The sequence below is a fragment of the Squalius cephalus genome, assembly GCF_949319135.1.
Source record: "Squalius cephalus genome assembly, chromosome: 16".
NCBI lineage: Eukaryota > Metazoa > Chordata > Actinopteri > Cypriniformes > Leuciscidae > Squalius > Squalius cephalus.
Window position 1 is genome coordinate 36,850,570 of NC_137137.1, and position 25,387 is coordinate 36,875,956.

General features: G+C 42.5%; 2 protein-coding genes across 2 annotated transcripts; one reads left to right on the forward strand and one right to left on the reverse strand.

Moving 5' to 3' along the window:
• Nucleotides 1-941: 941 nt before the first annotated feature.
• LOC307174359 (nicotinamide N-methyltransferase) lies at nucleotides 942-4,387 on the reverse strand. Its single transcript, XM_079898119.1, has 3 exons — nucleotides 3,751-4,387; nucleotides 3,474-3,681; nucleotides 942-3,112 (listed from the first exon to the last, which is right to left on the reverse strand). Exons 1-3 carry the CDS (start codon nucleotides 3,908-3,910, stop codon nucleotides 2,686-2,688), a joined length of 795 nt encoding a protein of 264 aa, XP_079754245.1. The 5' UTR covers nucleotides 3,911-4,387; the 3' UTR covers nucleotides 942-2,685.
• A 7,944-nt stretch (nucleotides 4,388-12,331) lies between these two features.
• On the forward strand, nucleotides 12,332-25,182 carry parapinopsina (parapinopsin a; the record flags this gene model as incomplete). Its single annotated transcript, XM_079897578.1, has 4 exons — nucleotides 12,332-12,599; nucleotides 20,787-21,115; nucleotides 24,053-24,295; nucleotides 25,039-25,182. 4 exons carry the CDS (start codon nucleotides 12,332-12,334, stop codon nucleotides 25,180-25,182), a joined length of 984 nt encoding a protein of 327 aa, XP_079753704.1.
• Between the last annotated feature and the right edge of the window lie 205 nt (nucleotides 25,183-25,387).

Sequence of the window (25,387 nt, forward strand, 5' to 3'; positions counted from 1 at the left end):
GAACATTCCATTTTATCATTTTGCGCACATTATTAAGTCAAGTCAAGTTTATTTATATAGCGCTTTTCACAACATAGGTTGTATCAAAGCAGCTTCACAGTATTAAATTAAAACAATACATCAATGTTTGTTTCTAGTGGAACGTCCACGTTTGGTAATGCTGATCAATAGTATCGTTTAATATAATAATAATAATAATAATAATAATAATAATAATAGTATTATTATTATACATTGCCTTTGAGTGTTAATCTAAACATTCTGAAACACGTAGTAAATAAAAAAAATTAAACAAGAATGATTCAGAAAAAAAACGTTCCATGAAACGTTCCATAAAGTAGGCTATAGCCGTAACGTTTTTGTGCGTTTTTGAGATCATTATTAAAGGTTAGCCTACCTCTATGCATTTTTTTGTTGTTGTTGTTCAACATACATCATAAATCCTTATTCTAAAGCATGTTTTTGTCTAAAGTGTTTATATTTTAGACCTGTGGGGATGGTTTTCGCGGGAAATTGCATACACAAGTCACTCGCTCGTGCGTCTCGTCATAAGTTGCTCCACTCTCGCGAGATTTACAGAGATGAATACATGAATAATCATGAGTTTCCCAGAGCTGAGTTTTAGTTCACGTCATCTCAGCAGGTTTAGTGGATTATTTCATAAAGGTAGCCGAAAATAGATTCAGCATCTCGATTATGTATGCGCAGACAACAGTTGTTTACCTTAATAGCAGTTAATAATGTTGTTGTTAGTTTGCACGTCTCGTGCAGTCATCCATGATCGAAGGACAGGCATTCACTTGATTCACTTCGTTGTTCTCTTCCTTTGTACCTTGTGAATGTGATGTATCAACTGAAATAAAATAATTGATAACAGATTGATAATTAAAAATAAATGTAACAGTGGCTGTTTTAGGAAAAACGGGGTGTTGGATCCAAATGCAGCTGAACGTTTATTTAAAGAAGACACAACCGAACAACGTACATCCAGATAGGACAACACCAAACGAAGAACTAAACACTGGGGTATTTATACACAACAGGTGATGCGCAAAGAAGACACACCTGGGAACAATCAAAGAACTAATCAAGAAAAACTACAAAGGACTACAAAACATGACGCGAAACAGGAAATGACATAAAAGTCCTCGCAAGACAGGATGAATAAACATGCATGTTCTTAATGGGGAAATATAGGGGCAACTTTTGACTACTTGAAATGTTGAAAAATTAAATGTTTTTTTTAAAGATATCACATGCCCTGGAATAAGATGGGACTATATGGCCCTGATTTGCCTTTGATTACTGGATCTATAGCATGTCATGGAATGGACATGTGATATTCTGTGAGATGGTAATGATGTATTTTAGTGGAAGATGGGCTTTAGACTCGCCAGCAACAAACGTTAGCGAGCAGACTCTGAACATATGAAGAACGACACATAATAAAGCTATTCTCAGATCAATATGTAAAAAATTAATGACATTTTTTGTCTTTTGGATTCTGACATTTTTACCACTCTTTACATTTTAATGAATTTGTTAAAATATTTAAAGCTATTTTAGAACAACAGAAAAAAAAAACATACAGTGGCCCCACAAAATATTTGCACACTTTACCACAATTAATAATGCATAAATGTATTTGCAATAATTACCATTCAAAAGTCAGGAGGAATGACTAAACATTTTCAAATAAACTGGATTGATATAATTAATCAAAAAGACATTTATAATGTTACAATAGATTTATATTTCAAATAAATGCTGATATCTCTCACTTTAATGGAAGATTAAAAGAGCTTGTGTGTAAAAGAAGTTCAAGCATTTTAAATTTGTATTAACCATTGTGTGTCAAAGCAACAATAAATGTGTTAATTGTATAGCCTACACAGACGGATGTTATGCTGACTGTGTTAAGAGTTTAGGAAAACTGGTAAAAGTATTGAAAAAATTGTCACAGCGATCGTAAAAAAAACTCTAGTTAGTAAGTCATTTAAAAATGTATGCATGGGACATCTTACCCCCAAAACAAGCTATACAATATAATTTAAAAAAGTATCTGAGAGTCTAAAGAGAAAGAATTTATTAATGCTCTTTCTTTGTTTTGTTTTCATTAAGATTTTTTTTTATTCAGAGTCTTCCATACCTACTCTATATGAAGAAGCATGCCATGTGTACAACTGCACCTTGTAAAAATGTAACACATTAACTCTGCAGACATGATTAAATGGCAACATATTTGTTAATAATTAAGTGATGACTGAATACACCAAGGCCAAGCTTTATGTAGGTCATATTTTCAACCAGCCCATGGTCTTCCCCACTGTCGGTCACCAAAAGACTCCTCCAATAATACAAGGCTTAAGTGTGTTGGTTATTTCCATGTTGTGGCTTTCTGTTTTTAAAATGGTTCATCAAGGCAAAGCTCTCTTTTAAAGTGTGTTATGTAAAGAACACAAGTCATGAAATAGATTTCACAGTATGCCAATGTTTATTTCATTAGTAAATAAAAGCCATAATAAAGTGAAGAAACATTATATATGTGTGTGTATAGTTTTAAGAGTTATGCATTCCATATTCATCTTGTGCTGTTTATTAATAAACAAGAAAAATCATAGGCTATAAAACAGGATTGAAGTCTTAAATACAACCCATTTTGCTTTATTATATAAATTCCTCAATTCAGTCGGAAGGTTTTCTCGCCACAAGATGAAAAACAGCCTCAAAGTCAGACACCGAGTTGCTCTTCTGGTCTTCTACGGGCAGTATGTTAAACTCGTGGACAGAGAGGCCTAACCCTCGGAGCGCTTCCTCAATATCACTCTGACTCAGTCTGAGACAAGAAAAGGACTGTTCGTCCACCTTGTAGAAGGTCTCACCCAGAACACCTACCATGACCAGAAGTCCACCAGGACGCAGGAGCTTGGTCAGCCCATGTAAAGCGCGCCGGTATGTCTGCATGTCTTTACACGCTGCTTCCAGGCACAGAGATGTGATGACGCAGTCAGCTGGTTCCAGTGTGTGTGGATGGAATGGATTCTCCAACCGGACATCACATTTTAAAACCTTTTTGACTCGTTGCTTAAGTGAAGCCTCCAAATCAGACGGGCTGAATAGTTAAAAGATGAATGAACACCGATATAAATAAATTATAACAAAATACCAAGAAGAATGGTATCATGATTGGTTCTGTCATTTTAAAATGGATGTGGCTTTTTTGTTTCATAGTTTTACACATGGATTAGCCATATTTAGCCTGCAAGTTAATTCCAATGTTGTTTAAAAGCCTATACCGCTGTTATTACAATGTTAGGTTCTATAGTTTGAAATGTGATGAAAATAACAACGTTAATTAAAGTTAGGCATTTTTAGGTAATTAAACTTTAGAGAAAAATTACAAAGAACCAAAAACTGCCTTTGAATAAACACACAAATAGCCTACATATATAGGCTAGGTTAATTAACCTTACCTTTTCCCCTCCAGTTCACAGACGTGCTGCAAAATAGGATTCCAATCTAAACAGCCTTCTTGATTTTTCAACCATTTTTCAATTTCCATTCGATTGCTATCAGCGAAATCAGACAGCACAATCTCGTCGTAGTGTTCGCAGGCGCTTACGACGCTGTGGATAGATGGTCCGCTGCCCACATCAACCAGCCTCTGACCTCTGTGTTCTCCTTTAAAACAAATATTTGTGTTGTTAAACCTATTTACGAAAAGTAAAACATTTAGACTTGCTTCCTTACCCGTGGAGAAAACTCGGCTAAGGCATCTTAAAACGAAAGTAAGAAAATCCTTCTCGTCAGAGTGACCGCGAGGGCAGGAATAGAAATTTTTAACATATGCACGCGAATCAAAATGCCGCTGATAGAACTCTCCCTCAGTGAAGTTCATGCATTCACTCATGATAACAACAAGTAGGCCTATGTGTTGACGACGACAGTTGTTAGTAGTTGTTTTTTAGAGTAAACTGTCCTGTCTTTAGTGGACCAGTAAACAGAAGAGGCGCAAATGGGATTTCCAGACTTGCGCAACTGACGCTAGACATCTGCGTGCGCGTACAGACAGGCAGGGGCTATGGAGCGAATTATTTATGTGCCATAATTAAACAAACAAATCCAGCATTTTGCAAACAAACTCGATCTACTTCGCAAAGGAAAACTCGACTCGCAAACAAACAGAAAGCAATGTGCAAGTACAAAGGTCAGTTTGAGTCAAAATGCAATGTAGGCTATTGTGTTTTACAAATATAAATAAATCAGCCAAGATAATACTTCACAAATAAATACAAACCATCCTACAAATTGCATGTAGCCTAACCTTTGAACAAATAGGCCTGCCAAATCTAGTGCATACAAAATGCATATCTGTTCATGATTGTGTGACACTTCTCACGGCTCACGGCTCGATTTTCTCACAAATGTGTCCAGGCAGATTTTCCCATAAATGCAGTTGAGCAACTTCCTCTTCTAGAACAGCAGATGGCGCTAAACTAGGGGATTAACTTAGCGCTAGTGTCCCGGGAGAAGCACTGATTTGAAACTTGCCTTTGCCAGAGCTGAGGGAAATGACCGGTGAACGGGTGTGTTTCTGTCTTATTTGATCTATAATCTATAAACCTTTTTGAGGTTTTCTTTTGCAAAATGTTTATTGCATCATACCAGAATAGATAAAATATATATATATTAGGCCTAGTTCATGCAGGTTTATTTTAGCAACAACTAATAAAATACCTATAGTTTAAAAGTATAGCAAGCTAAAAAAGAAGAGCGTAACAAACTGTAATCGACGTAGACGACAGATCATGGACGCACAGATCGTGGGGCATAAATAACTTTTAAAACTGCTATGAAAAGGTAAACCATCGTAGTTTAGGCATAATTCAGCGATACGATGAAACTATAGTTGACTTCATGAAATAACTTAACTAATTAAACGTGCTGAGATAGCGTGAACTAAATTTCTCAGTCGTGCATGTCTGGGAAACTCGTGAATATTCACGTATTGCCTTCGCAAATTGAAAATATCGCAAAACCATGTTCATCCAAAGCCACTGGAAGGAAACCTGAAACCTTCAGCCATACAAGCGTAAGAGGTTTCTTTGCTTCACTGCGCTGGATAAACAACCACCTCATGCAGGGACTGTATTAAAGGCTGGGACAGTTTAAGGAAATTATGATAATGAACATAATTCAATTTTAATAACTATACCATACACGTTTTATCCCCTGGCTTTTGAACACAGACATATGTAAAGCTCAAATCTGGACTGCAAATACCTAGAGAAGTGCATGTTTGGCAAATCCAAAACCAGGAATGAATTATTCATTGCCTGAATCAGAGAACTTCAAAAATGCATGAACAGTGCAGGAGAATTATGAGGAAAGACCAGCTTTGCTTGACAGTTTATGCACTGGTTGTTATTGCTGTAATGTCATTTTGGCAACCCTACTTTAATTGTCCCTTCAGCCACTGCAGTTTTAAGACTTCCTCATGCATTCGGCTCTGCAATAATAATCCTTAGTTCAAAATAAGCTATTATGGCTGTTATTATACCGTATTTAAATACTTAGAGTCCCCCTGTGGTGAAAATCCAGCTTTTAATGTTGTTTATGTGTCTATGTGGAGTTTTTAATATGCTTTAAGACAAATCATGTGTAAATTCATAAGTCGACAGCATTGCTGAGTATTTCCTCCTTAAACTTGCAGTGAACCAAAGACAGTCTCAAAAACACGCTTTGAAATCGCTGGTGTTTCTGACGTCACAAACTACCTTGTAACCAATCAGATCAACGTGTGATCGTCAACCAGTGGATCTCTGAGCTCAGCGAGTGAGTGGAGGCGGGGCTCATTTGCATATTCATAGAACCATTTAAATTAGTCATTTTGGTGATCAAAGATGAGTTTTAAGGGACAAAATTATTGACTACAGGGGGACTTTAAGCCACACTACAAAGTTATGTTATGCATTATAATAAATTACCATTACCATACCAACGGACATCTTTTAGTAAAACAGGACAAACAAGCACCATATTTCATTTCACACTGGGACATTTTCTGGTAGTAAAACAGCATTGCTGAATTCATAAACTGTTAAAAAAGTGAACTTATGGTAAAAATCCGACAGTTGTGGTTGCCAGAATTTTCACAGTAAAAAATATTTTTATGGATTGTTTTATGGAAGTTGTTTTAAGAAAAAGTTTTATGTATTGAACTTAGATTTACACAAAACACATATATTATATAGTTAAATACTAAATATAAAATTGATATACCAACGTACTAAAATCGTCTTAGGTTACGTATGTGACCCGGTTCCAAGGTAACGAGATGCTCATGGCGTTGATGCTATGGGATCGCTTCTGCGTGACTGGTGTCTGAAGCACCTGTGAAAACACACCAGTCATAATTGGCTGATGTCAGGTCAGGTGACATAGCGCGTCAGCAAGACCATAAAAGGGCACATGCGTCACGGAATAGACATTCCCCGTGCCTCATAGGCCAGAGAAACTGCATCTTTTATCCAGTGTGAAAGACGCTGCTAGATGACCAGACTTGTGCCAGTGGCTGAGTGGATTAATGCCCGAGCGGTGGAGAAATGCTCACAGTGAACACAGTCCGGCCCCTCGAGGATTGACCCAGCATGTGTTTGAGTGTAATTCGGTCTAATCCAAGCAGGAGGAGGCAACTGGGCGATCTCTGCTCTTCTGAAGGAATCAGTGCTAAAAGAAGAGTCGCTTATAGAGTCTGTAACTGATCTGAGGTTGATTGTAAGGGTTCAGTTGCTGCCTGCCCTCTGATGAACCTCATGGACCACCGAAGGGTCCCAAGATGGCGTTTGCTGCCTGAAGATGGGCCTCAGCTGTCAATAATCGAGATGCCAAGGGGTTCCTCTCCACAGAAGTTCTAACAATGGTTGCGTGTCTAGCAGAAGTAGTGGCCACATTAACCTTGAGCATGGCTTTGGAGGAGCTCCAGCTCTGTACCACCGGGCAGTGGACAGGGTTCAAGTGGCGTTTTTCACACCACGACTCCGACCCACGACACGCACCATTTTAGGGCAGACAATATCCTTGTGGAGGGAGCCCTGGATCTCAGAATCATCTCAACAACCTCGGCTGAGAGACGGGAATCTTTGAGCTGGTGTCCCACAGAGGTCAGACCCATAGTGTCCAGGGCCGTGTTCATCAAGCCTCTGAGAATTACTCACAAGAACACTGATAAAAATGTACTTAAGAAGAGTAAAAGTTTACTTACTAAGAGTGAAATATTTCTTGACTCAGAGCTGCACTTAAAAGTTAGTTATCAAGGATCTCAGTTGTAATTTAAGTGAATCGTAGGACTAAATCTTGTGTCAGTTTTAGAGACGACGTCACTTTGATGTGCCACAAACGGGATTTTGGTTGACGATATAGACATGGACCAATCACTGAATAGATTTCCTTATTTAAGAATATTCAGATAAATTCGCATTGAATGGTGAAATTCCTAAGAGAAGTTTTCATTCAGCACACATTTGACAATTCATAATTTTCAAGATATTACATTATGATATTCACATTGGAAATGAAAGATAAACACCTTTTCCAACATGTCTTAATTACTCATTTTGATATAGCATAGATTTTATATGTTTACATACATTTTTGTTATTATTTATGTTAACATAATATAATGTTATTTTTTAATTTAATCTATGTTGATTATATGAAAAGTGAACAGCATGAGTAAGATATCATAAGATGGGTCAGACATGATTTTGACCACTTTATTAAGTTTTGTTTTATAGAAAGCCTTTCTTTAAAGTGAATTTCATTTTGTATAAATTGTATCTTAATTTTAATCATTGTTTCAATATAATCAGGACATGGAGGCGCCGGTGCGATAACTTGCATTTAACATGAACTGGAGCTCGTCTCATAAATGAACCGAAACTCAGCGTATAAGCTGCCTCACAGACACGACAAATATATATATATAGAAAGCTTGAAATGTCTACTTTTAAACAAAAAAATTCAAAATGAATAGAAACAGACTATCTGCTTATGTAATCCATATGAAATGTGTTTCGCGTTCACTACTGCGGTCACTATTGCAGCTGACACTGACACAGAAAACACTAGTTTATTAATAAACAATTAAAATGTCTTCTTGCTATATTTGACACATTCATAATCATTACTTTTGCCGGTTCTTTGTGACTGCTTTTAGGTGCGTTATTGGCAGTGATGTGTCACCCGTCGAAAATCTCCTCAGTGCATCACAAGCCCCTACTGGCAACTCCTAACCTCTCGAGAGACCTCGAGCTGTCTTAAATAACTGGGAGAGGAAGAGTGATTCTTAGCTTTAAGAAATTTGATAACTTGCTTTTATACTTAAGTTTGGAAGTAGGAGTAAATTTCATGAATTCTCAGCACTTAAGACTAAAATGGCACTTTGAGAAGCTTGATAAATACGGGCCCAGATCTCCAGCTAGGGGTGAATGATGGACCCCTGCACTCGAGACAGGAGGAGAATCTCCGATCCTCTCCGTCCAGCAGAGACACTAGATCCTAGAACCAGACTCGGGCTGGCCAGAACAAAGCCACTATTAATAGGTGAACTCGGTCTTGGCGAACCCTCACTAGAGCTCCTAGGAGTAGAGCTATTCAAGGAAAGGCGTGACAATGGGTCGATTCCTTGGAGGCAAACAAGACCACTTCTGCTCAGCTGAACCTCATATTGACTCAATCTCCTGTGCAGTCACCATTTTCCGAGCTTGCTTCCAAATTTGTATGTCCCGGAATATAGACTGACCTGAGGGAGAACAGTCTGACTGCTAACCAGGGGTGCGTTTCCCGTCCAATGCCGTAACTCGCTGCTTAACTACCATAGTACGAGGCATCGTTGAAGAAATCAACTAGCTAGTCTCGACTGTTTCCCGAAACCATACTGTCGCAAATTGGTCGTTCAATGATGGTTAAAATACAGACCAACGGCTGAGCATAGGATACACAAACTACCATCTCTCAGTTGGATAAAGAAAACCAGTGTCACTGATAAAGTTTTGATGTATGACGATTGTAATGAAGGTAAAGACGATTACAGTGACATGCAGGAGTCGTACATTAGGCACGTGTGAGCCCGTTATTACTGATGCACAAACAAACTTGTATGTGTGCTCTTGGCTCACCTATAGCTATAACATGCATGAACACAGTTCAATATATTCACACAGCTGTCAAAATTAATGTACTGTGAGTGTTTTATAACACAAGGTTGCTTTCAGAGACCCGAAGCACAAGGCTCTGATTGCTGGAGAAGAGAGCCAGCCAGGAGCAGAGCTTCCTCATCGCATGGCGCTTGCAAAGGCACATCCATAAAGTGTAAAACACACTTGACATTTCTGCTGGCCAAATTGTCTAAAACACAGAGTGAGACAAACAATATGACAAAGAAGCTGGAGATTCCATGACGTATGCCCTTTTATGGTCTTGCTGACTCATTACGCTACGCCACCTGACCTCACGTCAGCCAATCAAGATTGGGGTGTTTTCACACATGCTTCAGACACTGGTCACACAAAAGCATTCAACAATGTGTTCAAGTGTGTCAAACAGGGAATGTTATTTTTTTATTTTTCTATTTTCACTGGAAACTATAAAATTACTTTTTTATTTCCAAAAGCTACATTTTCATGTTAAACGTCTGTAATAAAATTTACTATTAACAAATTGACAGGTTTTTGCCGTTACATTTTTACAGTCTTTTACCCATAAAATGACAATATTTTTTTGCAGTGCAGGCACTTAAAAAATACTTAAGTATAGTAATGAAGTAAAAAAAATATTTAGTTACTATCCACCACTGGAAAGCCCCATGCTCTCCAAGCAACATCTGTTTCTGTAAGAGAGGGATGTAAACTGAGAGCAAAGAGGAGAATGTGAGTCAAGTTTGCACTGTAACAAGATGATTTGGACTATGAAGAAAATCTGATTAAAATGAGTCCCAGTTTCATGCACACTGAGATATGCACTAGGAAGGGCAGAGATTAAGAGACGATTAAACACTGGCCACCAGTAAATTACTGTGCTTTTATTCAGGCTCCAGAGGTCATTATTCCTGTGCAGAGTTCCCATATCTTCAGCTACTGACAGCATACAAGAAACTGCATATGTCGGGGTTATTAGTGGTCAACCTATATTGATTTTTGGATGGTAGGTGCCGATATCTTAGAGAGCAGAGTGGCTGATATAAAGCTGATATACATGACATCATCACACTATTTCATTTAAAAACACATGCATAACAACTGCATAACAATTTAATACAAATTAAATGTATGTTTATTTTACACAATATTTACTAAATTATAAATAAATCATTTGAAAATGAATATGAAAAAACTTTAGATTGCAATTTATTGATAGTGTAATCCTATTATAGTATTTGTCATAAAAAATATGAATAATAATAAAAAAGGAAGTAAACACATTTACCAATGGGAGATCAGACCAGGGTTCAGACATTCAGGCTCACTTTCAAAATAAAAGTCCCGTACGATGTCAAAGTTCCAAACAGGAAAACTTACTGATAATTTAAAAATGGCAAATATCGTCCACTAGTGGTTCTACACTGATGATTAATTACCTCACAAACTGCCTCACAATTCTGCAGTCCTCCAGTTACACCAGGCCAAATGCTCAGAATACACCAGTGAAATACAGCACCCTAAAAAACACTGGGTTAAAAACAACCCAGTTTGGGTTGTTTTCAACCCAAGGGCTGGGTAAACATAGGACAGAACACATGTTGAGTTAATTTTACCCAGAAAATTGGGTTATTTAACCCAGCATAATGGGTTGATTTAACCCATCATACTGGATAGATTATTATTTTTTCTATAGTACTAGCTTTTTTTTTATTTATTTATTTTTTACTTTTTTACTTTATGCATGAACTCATGTTTACAGATTAACTTAAACTTAAACTTAAAAAAAAACTCTACTCAACCACTGGTTTGCATGATAATTCCTTTTTTTTTAAATCATATTTTACAGTATATCATATTTTACATAGTTTTGAATACATATTGCATACATTTGCTCATTTAACAAATATTAGAAGTAAAAATTTAACATTTATAAGTAATTCCAGTGTAATGGCCCAGTCTCTGTTGTCTCGTTTCCACTGTAATGTCTCTGGATCTCGTGAGCTTGTGCTCAGCGGAGGAACTTATAACTCCATAACCTGTCCATAAACAATCAGTGCACAGTTCTGACAACATCTTTTAACTTTATAAGCATTTATATTCTGTATCTCTTTTTTTTATAACATCATAAATGTTATGCAAGGCATCAGGCGTTTACATCACCCAAAAAGATCGATGTGACATTCGTTTAGACATTCGCCCCTGTATGTTCCTTTGCATAAAATGAAATGATATACAGCACAGTAACGAATTTATAGATACAAGAAATTTACTAAAGACACGCAGCATTTTGACAGAGCTGCACTGCTCTCTCCTGAAGAGGGCGCAAAAAGCCTGCGATGAATAACTCAAACACTGGGTTGTTATGTCTGATCCAGGATCTGGGTAACACAAAAACTACCCAAACACACACACACAAAAATGAAGCAACACACTCATCAATTCCACACCAGGCTGAGGCAGCACTCCAGTGATTCCCAGATCACCTTAGCACGGTTACAACTGTGTTCCCTGTATCCCAACCTCAGTAATACACCACAGGAATACCACAAAACAACATGCACATCACTGCAACTGATAAAGTCCATCCATTCTCTAAAGAAGGGTATGCCAGAGTCTTGAGCTGCATAAATCATAATTAATCATGATACAACACTAAGCAGGGAGGACTCAATCTTGGGTTTAGCCACATTAACTGTTATGATTCAGAAGGCTGGCGAACTCATTTTAATCTCATGAAAGGAAGGTTAAAAGAAAGGCTCTTTGATTAATACACAAGGGTCTTCTTCTTACTCTGAGATGAACTTCTGAGAAACATCTTCAACTGTGACCTCGTCAGTCAATAAGGCTCATATAAGGATGGTTTGATGCAGCAATCTAGATGAGTGCCATCATAGATCTCCAGATCTCCATAATCTGACTGAATTATTCCATTCCCAATCCGGATCTAGGGATTTTCCCAGTAAGCCAGTATGTCATATTCAGACATAAAAAGAGCAGAGGAGTCTTGTATGCCATTCTCCTCAACTATATCATCAGTGGTTTAGCTCTTCTTGTGTGAGGTTCAGTTTGAGAGAATGGGCCTAACTGCATGGGAAAGCACTGTGCCAAGCAGTGCCGTGAACGAGGGCATCATGCCACGGATGGGCTACACGATCCTGGCGGTCATCATGGGTGTGTTCTCGGTGTGTGGCGTCGTGCTGAACGTGGCGGTGGTGGTGGTGACGCTGAGGCACAGGCAGCTCCGGCAGCCGCTGAACTTCGCTCTGGTGAACCTGGCCCTGGCGGATCTGGGCTGTGCCGTGTTCGGAGGGCTGCCCACCACCCTGACCAATGCCATGGGCTACTTCAGCCTGGGCCGGCTGGGGTGTGTGCTGGAGGGCTTCGCCGTCGCCTTCTTCGGTGAGCATCCTTCTGTGCATACCTTATAGCGGTTTTTATTTTTTACCGTGAAATAGTCCAGTTTTCCCTACACTAAAAATCATCATGATTTTAACGGTAAAAGACTATAGTTTCTGTACTATATACGGTGAATAACTGTGATAGATCTAACTGTACATTTAATGTGATTTTACAGTTTTAGTTTTTGAAAGTGAAAATGAACGTCATTGTATAATTTACAGTGAAAAAGTGTAAATTGACATTCCCACAATTCCCTGCGTGACTCTTCATATTTGATGTATTTTAGTTGAAATAAATATGTTTCTTCATAGCTTTTCTCTAATCAGTTATGTACATTAGGGTTTTATGTTACATTTAATGTTGTTAAATTAATGTTTATTGCATTTTTTAAATTCCATGTGTTTCCATTATTGTGTTTAGTGTGTGTGTGAATGACACTGTGCAGCTTCTATCATAAATATCAGAGAATGTCTAATAAGGGGAGAAGCTCCACTCTCAGTAAACTGCCGGCTTCTGAACTGGTTGCAGTTCCACTCTGGCTCCACATGAGGGCGCTCACAGGACGAGTGCAGAATGAATGGAGGTCTATGGCGCTATACCCCTCAAAATCCACTTTTCTCAGGATATAATTTTTTGTCTAGTAATTTGAATGTTGTATTCGAAAGGAGATGCAAAGAAATTACACATTGCTGGGTGTTAGATTTTTTAGAGTCACTTATTTGCTTTAAAAAGTCTTTTAAAATATCAATGATGTCACACACATCATACGATCAGAGATACTGCTTTACGGCAATCCTTCAGTCACTTTGGTGCTTTCAGCTCTGCACTTTCTTTTCACTCGAGGCATCGACAACACAGCTGTCACAGGTAAACACACGACACAGCTGACACAGGCAAACACACAACACAGCTGACACAGGTAAACACACAACACAGCTGACACAGGTAAACACACGACACAGCTGACACAGGCAAACACACAACACAGCTGACACAGGTAAAAACACAACACAGCTGACACAGGTAAACACACGACACAGCTGACACAGGCAAACACACAACACAGCTGACACAGGTAAACACACAACACAGCCGACACAGGTAAACACACGACACAGCTGACACAGGCAAACACACAACACAGCTGACACAGGTAAACACACAACACAGCTGACACAGGTAAACACACAACACAGCTGACACAGGTAAACACACAACACAGCTGACACAGGGAAATACACAACACAGCTGACACAGGTAAACACACAACACAGCTGACACAGGTAAACACACAACACAGCCGACACAGGTAAACACACAACACAGCTGACACAGGTAAACACACAACACAGCCGACACAGGGAAACACACAACACAGCTGACACAGGTAAACACACAACACAGCTGACACGGAAACACACAACACAGCTGACACAGGTAAACACACAACACAGCTGACACAGGTAAACACACGACACAGCCGACACAGGGAAACACACAACACAGCTGACACAGGGAAACACACAACACAGCCGACACAGGTAAACACACAACACAGCTGACACAGGTAAACACACAACACAGCCGACACAGGTAAACACACGACACAGCTGACACAGGGAAACACACAACACAGCCGACACAGGGAAACACACAACACAGCTGACACAGGTAAACACACAACACAGCTGACACGGAAACACACAACACAGCTGACACAGGTAAACACACAACACAGCTGACACAGGCAAACACACAACACAGCTGACACAGGTAAACACACAACACAGCTGACACAGGGAAACACACGACACAGCTGACACAGGTAAACACACAACACAGCTGACACAGGTAAACACACAACACAGCCGACACCGGCAAACACACAACACAGCCGACACAGGGAAACACACAACACAGCTGACACAGGCAAACACACAACACAGCTGACACAGGGAAACACACAACACAGCTGACACAGGGAAACACACAACACAGCTGACACAGGTAAACACACAACACAGCTGACACAGGTAAACACACAACACAGCTGACACAGGTAAACACACAACACAGCTGACACAGGCAAACACACAACACAGCTGACACAGGTAAACACACAACACAGCTGACACAGGCAAACACACAACACAGCTGACACAGGTAAACACACAACACAGCTGACACAGGGAAACACACAACACAGCTGACACAGGTAAACACACAACACAGCTGACACAGGGAAACACACGACACAGCTGACACAGGCAAACACACAACACAGCTGACACAGGGAAACACACAACACAGCCGACACAGGGAAACACACAACACAGCTGACACAGGTAAACACACAACACAGCTGACACAGGTAAACACACAACACAGCTGACACAGGTAAACACACAACACAGCTGACACAGGCAAACACACAACACAGCTGACACAGGTAAACACACAACACAGCTGTCACAGGTAAACACACAACACAGCTGACACAGGCAAACACACAACACAGCTGACACAGGTAAACACACAACACAGCTGACACAGGCAAACACACAACACAGCTGACACAGGTAAACACACAACACAGCTGACACAGGGAAACACACAACACAGCTGACACAGGTAAACACACAACACAGCTGACACAGGGAAACACACGACACAGCTGACACAGGCAAACACACAACACAGCTGACACAGGGAAACACACAACACAGCTGACACAGGGAAACACACAACACAGCCGACACAGGTAAACACACAACACAGCCGACACAGGTAAACACACAACACAGCCGACACAGGCAAACACACAACACAGCTGACACAGGTAAACACACAACACAGCTGACACAGGGAAACACACGACACAGCTGACACAGGCAAACACACAACACAGCTGACACAGGGAAACACACAACACAGCTGACACAGGGAAACACACAACACAGCTGACACAGGCAAACACACAACACAGCTGACACAGGTAAACACACAACACAGCTGACACAGGCAAACACACAACACAGCTGACACAGGTAAACACACAACACAGCTGACACAGGGAAACACACAACACAGCTGACACAGGTAAACACGCAACACAGCTGACACAGGGAAACACACGACACAGCTGACACAGGCAAACACACAACACAGCTGACACAGGGAAACACACAACACAGCTGACACAGGTAAACACACAACACAGCCGACACAGGTAAACACACAACACAGCCGACACAGGTAAACACACAACACAGCTGACACAGGTAAACACACAACACAGCTGACACAGGTAAACACACAACACAGCTGACACAGGTAAACACACAACACAGCTGTCACAGGTAAACACACAACACAGCTGTCACAGGTAAACACACAACACAGCCGACACAGGTAAACACACAACACATCTGACACAGGTAAACACACAACACAGCTGACACAGGGAAACACACGACACAGCTGACACAGGTAAACACACAACACAGCTGACACAGGGAAACACACAACACAGCTGACACAGGTAAACACACAACACAGCTGACACAGGGAAACACACAACACAGCTGACACAGGTAAACACACAACACAGCTGACACAGGTAAACACACAACACAGCCGACACAGGTAAACACACAACACAGCCGACACAGGTAAACACACAACACAGCTGACACAGGTAAACACACAACACAGCTGACACAGGTAAACACACAACACAGCTGACACAGGTAAACACACAACACAGCTGTCACAGGTAAACACACAACACAGCCGTCACAGGTAAACACACAACACAGCCGACACAGGTAAACACACAACACAGCCGACACAGGCAAACACACAACACAGCTAACACAGGTAAACACACAACACAGCTGACACAGGGAAACACACAACACAGCTGACACAGGCAAACACACAACACAGCTGACACAGGTACACACACAACACAGCCGACACAGGGAAACACACAACACAGCTGACACAGGCAAACACACAACACAGCTGACACAGGGAAACACACGACACAGCTGACACAGGCAAACACACAACACAGCTGACACAGGGAAACACACAACACAGCTGACACAGGGAAACACACAACACAGCTGACACAGGGAAACACACGACACAGCTGACACAGGCAAACACACAACACAGCTGACACAGGTAAACACACAACACAGCTGACACAGGTAAACACACAACACAGCTGACACAGGGAAACACACAACACAGCTGACACAGGCAAACACACAACACAGCTGACACAGGGAAACACACAACACAGCTGACACAGGCAAACACAACACAGCTGACACAGGGAAACACAACACAGCTGAAACAGGTAAACACACAACACAGCTGACACAGGGAAACACACAACACAGCTGACACAGGGAAACACACAACACAGCTGACACAGGGAAACACAACACAGCTGACACAGGGAAACACAACACAGCTGACACAGGTAAACACACGACACAGCCGACACAGGTAAACACAACACAGCTGACACAGGTAAACACAACACAGCTGACACAGGGAAACACACAACACAGCTGACACAGGGAAACACACGACACAGCTGACACAGGTAAACACACAACACATCTGACACAGGTAAACACACAACACAGCTGACACAGGCAAACACACAACACAGCTGACACAGGGAAACACACAACACAGCTGACACAGGGAAACACAACACAGCTGACACAGGGAAACACAACACAGCTGACACAGGTAAACACACGACACAGCCGACACAGGTAAACACAACACAGCTGACACAGGTAAACACAACACAGCTGACACAGGTAAACACACAACACAGCTGACACAGGGAAACACACGACACAGCTGACACAGGTAAACACACAACACATCTGACACAGGTAAACACACAACACAGCTGACACAGGGAAACACACGACACAGCTGACACAGGCAAACACACAACACAGCTGACACAGGTAAACACGACACAGCTGACACAGGCAAACACACAACACAGCTGACACAGGGAAACACACAACACAGCTGACACAGGCAAACACACAACACAGCTGACACAGGGAAACACACAACACAGCTGACACAGGGAAACACACAACACAGCTGACACAGGGAAACACAACACAGCTGACACAGGGAAACACAACACAGCTGACACAGGTAAACACAACACAGCTGACACAGGTAAACACAACACAGCTGACACAGGTAAACACAACACAGCTGACACAGGGAAACACACAACACAGCCGACACAGGGAAACACACAACACAGCCGACACAGGGAAACACACAACACAGCCGACACAGGTAAACACAACACAGCTGACACAGGGAAACACACAACACAGCCGACACAGGGAAACACACAACACAGCCGACACAGGGAAACACATAACACAGCCGACACAGGGAAACACACAACACAGCTGACACAGGTAATCACACAACACAGCTGACACAGGGAAACACACAACACAGCTGACACAGGGAAACACACAACACAGCTGACACAGGTAAACACAACACAGCTGACACAGGGAAACACACAACACAGCTGACACAGGGAAACACACAACACAGCCGACACAGGGAAACACACAACACAGCCGACACAGGGAAACACACAACACAGCCGACACAGGGAAACACAACACAGCCGACACAGGGAAACACACAACACAGCCGACACAGGGAAACACACAACACAGCTGACACAGGTAATCACACAACACAGCTGACACAGGGAAACACACAACACAGCTGACACAGGGAAACACACAACACAGCCGACACAGGTAAACACACAACACAGCCGACACAGGTAAACACACAACACAGCTGACACAGGGAAACACACAACACAGCCGACACAGGGAAACACAACACAGCCGACACAGGGAAACACACAACACAGCCGACACAGGTAATCACACAACACAGCTGACACAGGGAAACACACAACACAGCTGACACAGGGAAACACACAACACAGCTGACACAGGTAAACACAACACAGCTGACACAGGTAAACACACAACACAGCTGACACAGGGAAACACACAACACAGCCGACACAGGGAAACACACAACACAGCCGACACAGGGAAACACACAACACAGCCGACACAGGGAAACACAACACAGCCGACACAGGGAAACACACAACACAGCCGACACAGGGAAACACACAACACAGCCGACACAGGGAAACACACAACACAGCTGACACAGGTAATCACACAACACAGCTGACACAGGGAAACACACAACACAGCTGACACAGGGAAACACACAACACAGCCGACACAGGTAAACACACAACACAGCCGACACAGGTAAACACACAACACAGCTGACACAGGGAAACACACAACACAGCCGACACAGGTAAACACACAACACAGCTGACACAGGGAAACACAACACAGCTGACACAGGGAAACACACAACACAGCCGACACAGGTAAACACACAACACAGCCGACACAGGTAAACACAACACAGCTGACACAGGTAATCACACAACACAGCCGACACAGGTAAACACACAACACAGCCGACACAGGTAAACACACAACACAGCCGACACAGGTAAACACACAACACAGCCGACACAGGTAAACACACAACACAGCCGACACAGGGAAACACACAACACAGCCGACACAGGGAAACACACAACACAGCCGACACAGGGAAACACACAACACAGCCGACACAGGCAAACACACAACACAGCCGACACAGGGAAACACACAACACAGCCGACACAGGGAAACACACAACACAGCCGACACAGGGAAACACACAACACAGCCGACACAGGCAAACACACAACACAGCCGACACAGGGAAACACACAACACAGCCGACACAGGGAAACACACAACACAGCCGACACAGGCAAACACACAACACAGCCGACACAGGGAAACAGGCAAACACACAACACAGCCGACACAGGGAAACACACAACACAGCTTACACAGGGAAACACACAACACAGCTGACACAGGCAAACACACAACACAGCTGACACAGGTAAACACGACACAGCTGACACAGGCAAACACACAACACAGCTGACACAGGGAAACACACAACACAGCTGACACAGGCAAACACACAACACAGCTGACACAGGTAAACACAACACAGCTGACACAGGTAAACACAACACAGCTGACACAGGTAAACACAACACAGCTGACACAGGGAAACACAACACAGCCGACACAGGGAAACACACAACACAGCCGACACAGGGAAACACACAACACAGCCGACACAGGGAAACACACAACACAGCCGACACAGGCAAACACACAACACAGCCGACACAGGGAAACACACAACACAGCCGACACAGGGAAACACACAACACAGCCGACACAGGCAAACACACAACACAGCCGACACAGGGAAACAGGCAAACACACAACACAGCCGACACAGGGAAACACACAACACAGCTTACACAGGTAAACACACGTGCTGGAAGAGTTTTTGTTTTGTTGTTTTAAAAGACCATCAAGCGGTATCTCTGGCCGTAATCAGTCCTTCACTGACCAAATCAGCGTTCATTAGCAGAATGCTAGCGTGTTATGGGCAACAACAACTCAACCTGTAAGAAATCGAAAGGACATAAGTACTCGTTCATTCAACTTTCGACCTATAACCCATGTTGAACTTGCAAAACCTACAATCAAATCTGAGATTTCTCAACGGCAATCGGGTGAAAGAGACACATTTAGCCGTCTAGCCCCATAGACTCCCATTCATTCTGCACTCATGGGCGATCGCCCCCAGTGGAGCTCTGGTGGAACTACAACCAACATTCGGTACACTAGGACATTCAAGTGTTGATTAAAAAAGAATGCTAGAATAAAACGGGTTTTGTCTGTTTAAAAGCAGAGGGTGTGTTCTTTCTTTTGCATGTTCAGATATTCATACAACAAAATATTCTGGGGGCTTTTGAGAAAATGATCAAAAACGCTGGCGATGGCTGGCAACTTAAAAAAAAAAAAAAAAAAAAAAGAAAGAAATGCTGGCAGGAAAAGAGTTAAAATTGTTCTTTATTGCAAATTTTACAACTTTTTATAGCTGCTTTACAGCAGAATTTGAATCTCTCTCCCACAGGTATCGCAGGCCTGTGCTCGGTGGCCATCATCTCGCTGGAGCGCTGTCTGGTGGTGTGCCGGCCCGTGGGCTCGCTCAGCTTCAGCACCAGGCATGCGGTGGCCGGGGTGGTGGCGGCCTGGCTCTGGTCGTTCCTCTGGAACACACCGCCTCTGTTCGGGTGGGGGGCGTATGAGCTGGAGGGCGTGAGGACCAGCTGTGGTCCGGACTGGTACAGCAGAAACTGGGCCAACGTCTCTTACATCATCTGTTACTTCCTTCTCTGCTTCGCTCTGCCTTTCTCTGTCATTATCGTGTCCTACACTCGCCTCCTGTGGACCCTGAGACAGGTAGATCCGCTCGCTCAGGAAAATATGAAGACTAAGAGGAGGGTGTTGGCCCAGATCCGGCGAACACCTGGTGCGCGTTGAGGCCACGTGTACTGGATCTGGGCCGACACTATCGGTGCATTCAAGTCATCTCGTAAAGTTCGTATTTAAGAGTTGAACGCACATGAACCGATATGTACGAGTTGAACGCACATGAACCGATATGTACGAGTTGTGTGCGTGTCATGGCGGAATACCACAATACTTAAAGGTTTAGCAGTGATATTGTCAGGCTTTTCTATTTACAGCACAGTAAGCTAATTGCCTGCACAGATTATGATGGCATTATAATATAACTATGTAACGATAACATTTGCAGTGGCTTGGTAAATTAATTAAAAACATAAAGCATTTTTTGGGACGTACAACCCAGAAGCGCTGCGCTGTTACACTATGTGAATTCATTCAGGCCCACATTGTCACGGTGTCAGGTTGTGTTCTCCAGGTGTCCACTAGATGTCCTCCTTCCTCACGGTGTCTGTCACATTTTGAACTACATTCCCCACGATCCTTGTCTCATCATTGCACTCAGCTGTCCCTTGTCATTTATCATTGCACTCAGCCAATTCCCCATTAGCATTGTCATTTCCCTGTGTATATAACCCTGTCTGTTTTAGTATGTGTCACGGAGTTCTTGTATTTATCACGCCACTTCAGTGTCTGTTTCTTGTCTGCGCTTGTCTGCGCTTGTCTTGTGTTTTGGATTGCTATATTGATATTTGACCCATGCCTGGACTTGACCACTGTTTTTGGATTTTCCTTTAATAAAAATACTTACTGCAATTTGGATCTTCCCTGCTTCCCGTGTGTGTTCGTGACAGAAGGACTCCGTCACCAAAGATCCAGCGGTATGTTTTCCGGTGTTTCTTCCCCAGCCACCGAGCGGGAGAGAAAGATTTGTTTTGAGGGAACCCGCCTAGTCATTTTTCGTGGGACCCGGGGAGGTCGCAGAGGAGTGAGTGGTCGAGAGGAAATCCAACATCACTCTCCACCATGGTCCCCCTTCGACCCGGGGCTCGTGAGGGACGGATCGGAGCCGCCGTCTCGCCATCGTGGACGGAGAAGGGGGAGGAGGCACACGTCTGTCGATAAAGAGACTGTTCACGCCACGTCTGCCGAGCCTGTGTCTTCGGACAGGATGGCCGCCACCGAGCCTGTTCACGTCACATCTGCCGAGCCTGTGTCTTCGGACAAGATGGCCGCTGAAACGTTATTGGATTATTTTTCTATGCTATCCAAGATCCTAGAGATTCCCAAGAGTGTTCATGTCACGTCTGCCGATCCAGAGACTGTTCACGTCACGTCTGTCGATCCAGAGACCGTTCACGTCACGTCTGCCGATCCTGAGACCGTTCACGTCACGTCTGCCGAGCCTGTGTCATCGGACAAGATGGCCGCTCCCGAGCCGGATCCAGTGTCTGCGGACAAGAGGGTCGCAGCCAAGCCTGTTCACGTCACGTCTGCCGAGCCTGTGCCACACACAGACGAAAATAAAGAGTTGAATAAAGTCGTTGTTTTTCTTGTTTTTTGCGCGCGAAAAGTATTCTCGTCGCTTGATAAACTTGTGGTTGAGCCACTGTAGTCACTTGGACTATTTTAATGATGTCTTTGATAACCTTTCTGGGCCGGCAAGTTTCGATCCCAGAGAAGCCTATGGAGGAGTGAGATAGCTCTCAGATTTAATAAAAAATATCTTAATTTGTGTTCCGAAGATGATGAAAGTCTTACGGGGTTGGAACAACATGAGGGAGAGTAATTACTGACAGAGTTTTTGGGTGATCTATCCCTTTAAGAACCTTGCTGTATTTTTGTGTAATTAATTAAGAGAAAGAACACCGCCATCTTACTCCGATGAAAGTGACTTGACGACATGCCATCGTAAACACGACTTCCCACATCGCAAGTACGAACTTCCCAGGATGACTTGAACGCACCATATGTTCCTGTCGAGGGAGGAAGTCATTTTTCATATTTTTCCGTATCAGAAATTGTAGTGTGTTTTATAGATGTTTACAGCACTTCATCTTCATCCTTCCCTCGCACCTTGTAACATCTTTCCCTCGCGGGTCAAAATGACGCAAAGCCCTAAGATTTTACCTTTAAATTACTAGATTTGATCAATAAATAATAAATAAATTGCAATTTAATCACGTTCCTCACATTCTTTCAACTTAAATTCAAAATAACGCACAATTTCATGCATAAACCTTTTAATTCAGCTCTAAATATCTGACATTGGGAGTCTTTGCCGACCTCTTGTGGAAATATAATAATATAACATGATATTTCATGACTCTAGATGTCCTTATAGCTCTATATGGAGAAAATGAGCTGTTCCTCTGGGTCCTAAAGTCAGTTCACTTCAGTGTGTGTTCAGATACACATCATGTAGACATTATACAATATTTTTTTGGTAAAGTTTTAGCATTTTTAGTTTGAATTTTTAGCATTTTTAGGGTTTTCTATGTGAACTGAAGCATTCCTCGCATTCCATTCATTCCTAAGGGGGTCAGATTGACCCGAGAGTGAAGGATTTGTTACTTTTTTTAATTTCAACCATAAAACTCCTCAAATCCATTCAATTTTTTTGGGTGTATTGGTGGTTCAAGTGCGACACAAGTCCTGGGGTCTTGGACCCCTCTGATGAACACTGAATTTTTTTTTTTTTTTAAATGACCCGAGGGAAAGATAATAAACATGTAAAGGCTGTCATATGTTCCACAAATTGTGGTGGACTTTTCTTGTTTGCTCCATTCCCTGTATTGTGTCATGGTCATGTTTGTCGTCCTTGTCACGGTTTTGCCTGAGTTCTAGTAATGTATTAGCTGTCACGGTTTCGAACTGGTTCTCACCTGTACCTCTGTTGATGAGATGAGGATGTGTGCTGTACCTGTGCAGGTGAGCCGGCTGGAGATGTCGGAGGGCGGCAGCACCTCGCGGGCCGAGACGCAGGTGGCCTGTATGGTGGTCGTCATGGTGATGGCCTTCCTGCTCACCTGGCTGCCCTACGCCGCTCTCGCTCTGTCTGTGATCGCAGACCCCGACCTGTACATCGACCCCGTGATCGCCACAGTTCCCGTGTACCTGGCCAAGAGCAGCACGGTGTTCAACCCCATCATCTACATATTCATGAACAGACAGGTGAGTCGTGAACTTCATCATCAGATCATCAGAGATAGAGATGAACTGAGCATGGGAATACGGTTAGAGAGACACACAGTATAAGATCAGCATCTTCTGCCTGAAACTAAACATTTTTCAGGGTTTCATGAACATCAACATCAAATATTTTGTGTGAAACATGAAAATAATGTATATATCCATGTTACATGTCAAGTCAAGTCAGCTTTATACATTACAGATTGTTTCAAAGCAGCTTTACAGTGATAACAGGAAAATTAAGCATTTCGGCTGCAGTCAGTTCAGTGTTGAATACTATCATAGCTTATTATGCATAATTACATGCAACTAACCTTGAACCAAACCCTATTCCTAACACTAACCACATGTTGTTCATTTATATTATTATCTGAGATTGATACGGTGAAACCCACACCATCGTTACTGATCGTATCACTGTGATCAAGAGCTGGGATTCAGATATGATAATGAGCGTTTGCTTTCTGACCAATCACAGCAGAGCCGCTCTCAGAGAGGCGGGGTTTAGAGAGACTGAATCTTTGATGGAAGCGTTTCAGACACTGAGAGGAAAGAGCTGACGCTGCAGTGGAGATCATGAGGACATTACAGTGTTTTTGATCATGGATGAATGTGGATCTATTGTAGGAGACGCCAAAACATCATTAGCAGCCTTTATAACAGCATAATAGGGGCATTTTAATGAAGTTTTCAGCTGATATGTTTGATCTGAAACTGTCTCTCAGTTCCGGGACCGTGCCGTGCCGTTCCTCCTGTGCGGCAGAAACCCGTGGGCCGGAGAACCGGGAGACTCGGAGAGAGAGACCACAGTCTCATCCGTCAGCAGGAGCAGCAAGGTCTCGCCCGGATCCTCCCAGACGCAGGACTGAGGACTGAGCAGGACAGCTTTCTCTTCACGGTTTCACTGCAGTTGTCATGTACTGGCATGATTGCTTTGCTCTGTTATGGCTGTTTGTTTAAATTGGTTGTATATTGCATTTGAATAGTTAAAGGGGTGGTTGATTATGATTTGACTTTTCTAACTTTAGTTAGTGTGTAATGTTGCTGTTTGAGCATAAACAACATCTGCAAAGT